The 9,657-nt window shown below is 46.2% G+C and overlaps 1 protein-coding gene across 1 annotated transcript in view; it reads right to left on the bottom strand.

The window, feature by feature from the left end:
* cope (COPI coat complex subunit epsilon) overlaps positions 1-3,412 on the bottom strand; it is a 17,058-nt gene extending 13,646 nt beyond the window's left edge. The window contains exon 1 of the mRNA XM_028816303.2: positions 3,246-3,412. Coding sequence (XP_028672136.1) covers positions 3,246-3,350 — 105 coding nt within the window. The 5' untranslated portion in view covers positions 3,351-3,412. The remainder of the gene's footprint in view (positions 1-3,245) is intronic.
* Between the last annotated feature and the right edge of the window lie 6,245 nt (positions 3,413-9,657).

Raw genomic sequence — 9,657 nt, 5'->3', positions numbered from 1 at the left:
GCTAGGCTTAGGTTAAGTAGGCTATGAGCACAGTACAGTATACATGCACATAATCCATCCCCCTCTCTCCACTTACATTCCACCTCATCCCCGAGAAGGTTGCGTGCCCGTGGATCCGGGGACGCCGATACAGGCTCTGGTACATACAGAGAAGGCAAACTATGTGGGACGTAGCCCCCATGGTGTCCGCTAAAGGACGGTTCTGCTCTCCCAAATTGTGAGGCTGTCTTTGGTGTTTCGACAGGCTCTATTAGCTTGTCCATATTCCTGAAGTCTTTCCAGACCAGCTGAGTGAGATGGGAGGGGAGATTTCCTGGGAAGGGTCTGTTAGGGATTGACAGAGACAATCAGTGCGCCTCACCACCCCCTGGTTAGGCATGGAATTACAACTATTCAGGCCCTTCAGTTGTCTCCTATTCGTATGTGTGTGACAATACACACACACACACACACACACACACACACACAGACTAATTCCTTGCATCCATGACACCTTAATGGCATCCCACACTTCCTGCAGATTTTGTGGCTGTACATTCTTGCTGCGTGTTCCCTACTGTACCTCATCCCAAAATTGCTTGACAGGACTGACATATGAAAGCTGTGTACTCCACTGGAGTAAACTAAAGTCAACATACAACATTACCCTGTTAGAAGAATTCATTTAAAAAAAAAAAAACAGTAGACTGTGACCATAAAGCACACTCATCCTCTGTAGTACCCCAATTGTCTTCACGGTCCAATTTGTTAGGTGTTCGGATTTGCCCATCTGTACACTAGTGTTATAAAGAATAGCTGATGGAGTATTTGTGGCCTCTATATTAGTTTATATATGTCTAATCACTCATTTTCAAAGTGCTTTTGTCCAAAGAAATCCCACTCACTAGTTTTTAAAAAATTTTTCACATAATTCTCTGTAAACTCTAGAGCTTGTACTTCTGAAAATTCCACGAGTGAAGTTGCTTCTGAGATGCAGGAAACACCACGTGTGACACCAAAAATCATACCACTGTTAAAACACTTAGCTCATGTACCTTGATCATTCTAACATTTAGTTAAACAACAGATCAACCACCTAATTTGTTATTTCAAATAGCAGGTATTTTTGTAAAAAAGTAGGTGTACCAACTTAAAGCAGCCACTGCACCCGTACCCTAAAGCCCAATACACACAACATACACACTCACTGAGTAAATTACTAGAAAGACCTGTACACATATTTACCCATACATTTATCTAATCAGCCAATCATTTGCCAGCAGCACAATGCATTCAATCATGCAGATCCAAGTCAGGAGCTTCAGTTAATGTTCACATCTAACACCTAAATGGGGTACAAGTATGATCTCAGGAATTTTGACCATGGCGTGATTGTTGGTGCCAGATGGGCTGGTTTGCCTATTTCTGTAACCGCTGCTCACCTGGGATTTTCATGCACAATGGTCTCTAGAGTTTACTCAGAATGGTACAAAAAAACATCCAGTGAGAGGCAGTTCTGTGGATGATAATGTCTTGTTGATTAGAGAGGTCAGAGGATAATGGCCAGACTGGTCCCAGCTGACAGAAAAACTACAGTATGTCTCAGATAACCACTCGGTACAACTGTGGTGAGCGGAAAAGTATCTGATCATGATGGGTTCCACTCCTGTCAGCCAAGAACAGAACTCTGAGGCTACAGTGGACACAGGCCCACCAAAACTGAACAGTTGAAGAATGGAAAAACAGAACTTGGACTGATGAATCTCAATAAGGCACACAGAGCGCAGGAGCAGAATGTGGCACCAACAGCATCAATGCATGCACCCAATCAAACCTTGTGTCAACAGTATAGGCTTATGGTAGGGGTGTAACAGTGTAGGGAATGTTTTTTGGCACACGTTGAGCCCATTAATACCAATAAATCATCACCTGAATGTCATGGCTTATTTAAGTATTGCTGCTGTCCATGTGCACCTGTTCATAGCTGCAAATTAAATTTCATCTTCTAATGGCTACTTACAGAACGATAATGCACCATGTTACAAAACAAAAGTCATCTCAAACTGGTTTCATGAACATGACAAGGAGTTCAGAGGTCTACAGTGGTTTTCCTAGTCATCGGATGCGATTCCAAAAGAACACCTCTGGGAAGTGGTAGAAAAGGAAATTTACAGCATGAATGTGCAGGTGACACATTTGCAAAAATTGGGTGATGGAGTCATGTCAACATGGAGCAAAATCTCAACGTAATGTTTCCAACATTAGGTTAGATAAACTTTATTAATCCCATGGGTTGTTTTGAGAATAAAAGGAGCTCCAGCCCAGTATTAGTACAGTATTTGCAAAGTTAGCGTGCAAGAGTGATCAAATGTGGTTATCAAGTGTAGTATAATTGTTTTGGGCGTTGAGTCTACAAACAACAATATCAAGTACTGTATATTTATAAAAAATATACTTAAAATAGTTAATGCCTTTAAAAAAAGATTTTGTTTCAAATAGACTTTTTAAAAGGACTTTGAGGGCACTATGATTGCTTATTTTTACTAAAATCAACTTCTTTAAGGCCGATTATTTTTCTTTTAAGTGACCCAAACTTTTTTCTTTGCAGACTACAGCGTTAACCAACAGCTGCTGCTTGGAAAGGAATAACAAGTAAAACAATGCATAAATTACGATGGTGCGAAATGCAAGGTTTCCTTTGACTAATAACTTCAATACACGCCATGTCTAGAGATACAAGAGAATCAAAACGCGCTGCTGTAAAGTCTCAAACTGAAGATCTGGGAGCAAAACGAATTCATCTAAGTAAGCAAGAAGATCAACTGACAGCGATATCCAACCTCAGATAAACACATTTGTTGAAACGAAAACTAGCAAACAGTGTGTATACCTGGGGTCCAAGGCTTAAAGAACACTGATATATGGACACCTCTGGATTTTAATGAGACTAATTTGAAGTTAACACATTACCATGACGAAATCAATAGTTTTCTTTACTGATAAACTGCATAGGCTCTCCATAGTCCGCCCGGAATCTAACTGCCTGTGTTAACAAAAATGTAATACCAGTACATCTCATTTCAGTTTGCAAAGGTTTTAGAGCATGATGTCGGCAAGGTCACTTATTCCTACCCTTTGTTTAGCGTTTTCCTACTTTTTATTCTCTGATTAAGTTATATAGGCCCCTCAAAATAACAAAGTACACAGCCTTCTCTCTTTATACTCTGCTCCCTTGATAAACGACACCGAACACACAATCATATTACCTTGACCTTTTGTGCTTCATTGATGCACTGCTGGTAGCTCCCAATATAGTATGAATTTCTGACATCGAAAAGCTCGTCAACTTCTCCCTGCTGCTGAGACGCCATGTCGCCAGTTATGAGCCTCTATTCCGGGACACGTAGCAGCCCTGACGTTCTCACAGCGGAAAGACTATTGAGTAGCGTGTTACCCGCAGTGTACTCTGGGAGATGTAGTATTAGTCCCGTCAGCTCGTCAATACACGTGACCAATACCTTTGCTACAATGCTTTATGGGATATGTAGTGTCAACATGGTTACGAAAAGGAACTGAGAAAAAAGAGGAATGTAAACGAAAAATGCAAGCTGAAAAACTGAACCTAATGTATACACGATGAGGCACAGTTACCTCTGTTTAAAGAATGAGCGCTAAACATCGTGTCTCCAAATTCACTTTTAATTTTTTAGATCGGAGATATACTTTACTTATTTTTTGTATAAAGTCATGAGGATACAGGCTCTCGCTAATTCAAATAAGGTCACTATAATTTATGAGTGTAGTTTATTTATTTAATCTTGTTGGCTTGTTGGAACTCTTCTTTGTGAATGATTCGCTCCGACGAGTTTCAAAAGAGCCGCTAGGTGGCGCGACAGTACGCAAGCAAAACCAAAGGTCTTTGAGAAGCACGTAATGTCCGATTCTACACAACCTGATTTTGGTGCAACTCAGCATAACCCCGATGACATTCATTTGTGTAAGAGAAGACAACATGGAAATAGTGAAAGTTGTTTTGCTAACTCTTAAGTATATTTTATGGAAGCTGAGAGAATGTATATATATATATATCCACAAAGAGAGAAAATAAATCATCTGAGGAAAATGATTAGACATACAGGAATCAAAGGCAATATATAGCAAATGAGGAGGGATGGGTACGTGGGTGTAAGAGGGGTGTATTAGTACGGTGGGACTTTTTATTATTTGGATGTTCTTCTTTTTAAGCCTGCATATGTTGGGTTTATGTCCAAGTGCCTGTCAATGGCGTTTTCGTTTGATAGCCACGATTCTCTGGTACTCTTAGTATATGCCCTGAATCTTACTTGCACTGTGTCCCAGTTAAACGTGTGCCCTGTTGAAACACCCTCCAAACGCCACCTTACTAATCCACTCCTCTTACACCCACCTGCCCCTACCCCCATTTGCAATATATCGACTATGACATTTGTCAGGCTTCAATGTGAGCCAATTTGAGGGGCGATTACAGTTGGATTTAAAACATCCTTTGCAATGCATTGAAGAGCTACAGTCCTAATGCCATTTTGATCATTTAATTTTATTTTGCCACACCTGTTTTTCCAATGCTACTCCAGTCTGAGGATTATTATTATTATTATTATTATTATTATTATTATTATCATCATCATCATCTATGTTGTAGCCTATGATTTTTGCCACCCACAGAGATTTGTAAGACCATCCATAATTGTGGGGGCTCGTGTTGGTTGTCCGAAGTTAAGACCAAGCATCATAACATAAAATAATATAATTGGGTTTAATTAGAACATTAGAACAATCTAGACGAGAACAGGCCATTCAGCGCAACAAAGCTCGCCAGTCCTATCCACTTAATTCTTCTAAAAGAATATCATGTCGAGTTTTAAAAGTTCCTAAAGTCCTACTGTCTACCACTCTACTTGCTAGCTTATTCCACGAGTCTTTGGTTCTCTGTGTAAAGAAAACCTTGCTAATGTTTGTTTGAAATTTACCTTAACAAGTTGCTAACTGTGTCCCCGTGTTCTTGATGAACACATTTTAAAATAACAGTCTCGAGCCACTGGACTAATTCCACTTATAATTTTAAACACTTCAATCATGTCTCCTCTTGATCTTTTTTTGCTTAAACTGAAAAGGCTCAGCTCTTGTAATCTTTCCTCATAATTCAACCCCTGTAGCCCTGGAATCAGCCTAGTTGCTCTTTCTTCTCTGGACCTTTTCTAGTGCTGCTATGTCCTTTTTGTAGCCTGGAGACCAAAACTGCACCCAGAACTCCAAATGAGTACTCACCAGTGTGATATAAAACTTGAAAACTGGAATTGGACAGTTGTGTCGAGTCTTTGCAAGGCTGAGTCTGTATAGGGTTGTCCAGATCTAATTATGCAATTTTTATTACACTATAACTTATTAAGTTTATTACATAGAGAATTCACAGCACCTGCCCTGCACATAGAGATTTCACTTAAAATTCTTTTTGTTGCAGGTAGGTGGCAGCACTTGCCCTGCATTCCAAAATGGCGGGGAGACAGTTATCAGTCGAACACTTGCATAATTAGATCTGGACCACCTGTATATTGTATTGTTTAAAACAGTGAGGTTTGCCTAAATGGCAGATCCAGCTCATGGTGTTAAGGTTAATTGGTAGTGATTTCAAATCAGCCAAGTGTAGCTATGTGTGAAGGGGCTCTGCCTGATAGGCTCTGCAGGGCTGCTTCTTGTCTTGTGCCCGATGTTGCTGAAATTGGCTCCAGTCTTCCTTAAATTTCAATTGGTTTAAAAGAAATGGTCCTTTCTGAAGACAATAAAGTCACACCAAAAAGTATATATGTAATCTGCTGCACAATACATTTGCTGAGGTCTGTTGATTTGGGTGTAACATTATGCATGTCTGTATGTACTTTAATACAGAAAGAGTACTAGAAAGAAAAAGAGTTCATGATATGTATAAGGGGTCATCCTCTGGCTTATCTTTACCTTTAAGTCTCCTTGTATTGTCCTCTTAATTCTGTTGCTTGATCAGTATAAAGGATGCTTGCTTGCTTGTCTAGCTGACCGTGTGACTCTGTGCAAAGCACTTGGTAAAGGCAGACAATAAGAGTGCTAAGGCTCAACAGATAAGCAGGTAAGAAACGAGATTATTCAAATCCCTCCATATTATCCCATAACTTTGTATATGGAAAATGAATGAATGAATGAACCCTTATGGATAAAACTCTAAGCACTCTGCAGTCTTGTATATTTCAAGTGTTCTAACAGTAACTTCCCCTTCTTTAACCGTCACCTTATCGTGGTGGAGGGGTTTGCGTGTCCCAATGATCCTAGGAGCTCTGTTGTCCGGGGCTTTATGCCCCTGGTAGGGCCACCCAAGGCAAAATGGTCCTAGGTGAGGGATGAGACAAAGAGCGGTTAAACAAACCTCCTATGAAGAAAAACCATTTTGGACGGCGTTTTCCCTTGCCCGGACGCGGGTCACCGGGGCCCCACTCTGGAGCCAGGCCTGGAGGTGGGGCTCGATGGCGAGCGCCTGGTGGCCGGGCCTGCACCCATAGGGCTCGGCCGGGCACAACCCGAAGAGGCAACGTGGGTCCCCCTTCCCATGGGCTCACCACCTATGGGAGGGGCCAAGGAGGTCGGGTGCAGTGTGAGTTGGGTGGTAGCCGAAGGCGGGGACCTTGGCGGTCCGATCCTCGGCTACAGAAGCTGGCTCTTGGGATGTGGAATGTCACCTCTCTGAAGGGGAAGGAGCCTGAGCTAGTGCGCGAAGTTGAGAGGTTCCGGCTAGATATAGTCGGGCTCACCTCGACGCACAGCTTGGACTCTGGAACCAATCTCCTTGAGAGGGGCTGGACTCTCTACCACTCTGGAGTTGCCCCCGGTGAGAGGCGCCGAGCAGGTGTGGGTATACTTATTGCCCCCCAACTTGGAGCCTGTACATTGGGGTTTACCCCGGTGGACGAGAGGGTAGCCTCCCTTCGCCTTCGGGTGGGGGGACGGGTCCTAACTGTTGTTTGTGCGTATGCACCGAACAGCAGTTCGGAGTACCCACCCTTTTTGGAGTCCCTGGAGGGGGTGCTAGAGGGCATACCTTCTGGGGACTCCCTCGTTCTGCTGGGAGACTTCAATGCTCACGTGGGCAATGACAGTGAGACCTGGAAGGGCGTGATTGGGAGGAATGGCCCCCCTGATCTGAACCCGAGCGGTGTTTTGTTATTGGACTTCTGTGCTCGTCACGGATTGTCCATAACGAACACCATGTTCAAGCATAGGGGTGTTCATATGTGCACTTGGCACCAGGACACCCTAGGCCTCAGTTCGATGATCGACTTTGTGGTCGTGTCGTCGGACTTGCGGCCACATGTCTTGGACACTCGGGTGAAGAGAGGGGCGGAGCTGTCAACTGATCACCACCTGGTGGTGAGTTGGCTTCGATGGTGGGGGAGGATGCCTGGTCAGGCGTGGTAGGCCCAAACGTGTTGTGAGGGTCTGCTGGGAACGTCTGGCAGAGCCCCCTGTCAGAAGTAGCTTCAACTCCCACCTCCGGCAGAACTTCGACCACATCCCGAGGGAGGTGGGGGACATTGAGTCCGAATGGGCCATGTTCCGTGCCTCTATTGTTGAGGCAGCTGACCGGAGCTGTGGCCGTAAGGTGGTCAGTGCCTGTCGTGGCGGCAATCCCCGAACCCGCTGGTGGACACCGGCGGTGAAGGATGCCGTCAAGCTGAAGAAGGAGTCCTACAGGACCCTTTTGTCCTGTGGGACCCCGGAGGCAGCTGATAGGTACTGGCAGGCCAAGCGGAATGCGGCTTTGGTGGTTGCTGAGGCAAAAACTCGGGCGTGGGAGGAGTTTGGGGAGGCCATGGAGAATGACTTTCGGACGGCTTCGAGGAGATTCTGGTCCACCATCCGGCGTCTCAGGAAGGGGAAGCAGTGCAGTGTCAACACTGTATATGGTGGGGATGGTGCGCTGCTGACCTCGACTCGGGACGTTGTGGGTCGGTGGGGGGAATACTTTGAAGACCTCCTCAATCCCATTAACATGCCTTCCAATGAGGAAGCAGAGCCTGGGGACTCAGAGGTGGGCTCCCCCATCTCTGGGACTGAGGTCACCGAGGTGGTCAAAAAACTCCTTGGTGGCAGGGCCCCGGGGGTGGATGAGATACGCCCGGAGTTCCTCAAGGCTCTGGATGTTGTAGGACTGTCTTGGCTGACACGCCTCTGCAACATCGCATGGACATCAGGGACAGTGCCTCTGGATTGGCAGACCGGGGTGGTGGTCCCCCTCTTTAAGAAGGGGGATCGGAGGGTGTGTTCCAACTACAGAGGGATCACACTCCTCAGCCTCCCTGGAAAAGTCTATTCAGGGGTCCTGGAGAGGAGGGTCCGTCGGATAGTCGAGCCTCGGATTCAGGAGGAACAGTGTGGTTTTCGTCCTGGTCGCGGAACAGTGGACCAGCTCTATACCCTTAGCAGGGTCCTGGAGGGTGCATGGGAGTTTGCCCAACCAGTCTACATGTGTTTTGTGGACTTAGAAAAGGCATTCGACCGTGTCCCTCGGGGAATCCTGTGGGGGGTACTCCGAGAGTATGGGGTACCGGCCCCCCTGATAAGGGCTGTTCAGTCCCTGTACGATCAGTGCCAGAGCTTGGTCCGCATTGCCGGCAGTAAGTCGAACCCGTTTCCAGTGAGAGTTGGACTCCGCCAGGGCTGCCCTTTGTCACCGATTCTGTTCATAACTTTTATGGACAGAATTTCTAGGCGCAGCCAGGGTGTTGAGGGGGTCCGGTTTGGTGGGCTCAGGATTGGGTCACTGCTTTTTGCAGATGATGTTGTCCTGTTTGCTTCATCAGGCCGTGATCTTCAGCTCTCTCTGGATCGGTTCGCAGCCGAGTGTGAAGCGGCTGGGATGAGAATCAGCACCTCCAAATCCGAGACCATGGTCCTCAACCGGAAAAGGGTGGAGTGCCCTCTCAGGGTTGGTAGCGAGATCCTGCCCCAAGTGGAGGAGTTCAAGTATCTCGGGGTCTTGTTCACGAGTGAGGGAAGAATGGAGCGTGAGATCGACAGGCGGATCGGTGCGGCATCCGCAGTAATGCGGGCGTTGCATCGGTCTGTCGTGGTGAAAAAGGAGCTGAGCCGCAAGGCGAAGCTCTCAATTTACCAGTCGATCTATGTTCCTACCCTCACCTATGGTCATGAGCTATGGGTAGTGACCGAAAGAACGAGATCGCGAATACAAGCGGCTGAAATGAGTTTCCTCCGCAGGGTGTCTGGGCTTTCCCTTAAAGATAGGGTGAGAAGCTCAGTCATCCGGGAGGGGCTCAGAGTAGAGCCGCTGCTCCTCCGCATCGAGAGGAGTCAGATGAGGTGGCTCGGGCATCTGATCAGGATGCCTCCTGGACGCCTCCCTGGTGAGGTGTTCCGGGCACGTCCAACCGGGAGAAGGCCCCGGGGAAGACCCAGGACACGTTGGAGGGACTATGTCTCTTGACTGGCCTGGGAACGCCTTGGGATTCTCCCGGAAGAGCTAGAAGAAGTGGCCGGGGAGAGGGAAGTCTGGGCATCTCTGCTCAAGCTGCTGCCCCCGCGACCCGACCTCGGATAAGCGGGAGACAATGGATGGATGGATGGATAACAGTAACTTTTTTTTTCTAATGAAATCCA

The sequence above is a fragment of the Erpetoichthys calabaricus genome, chromosome 12 (assembly GCF_900747795.2).
Source record: "Erpetoichthys calabaricus chromosome 12, fErpCal1.3, whole genome shotgun sequence".
Lineage (NCBI taxonomy): Eukaryota > Metazoa > Chordata > Cladistia > Polypteriformes > Polypteridae > Erpetoichthys > Erpetoichthys calabaricus.
This window is presented reverse-complemented; position numbering and strand designations above follow the sequence as displayed.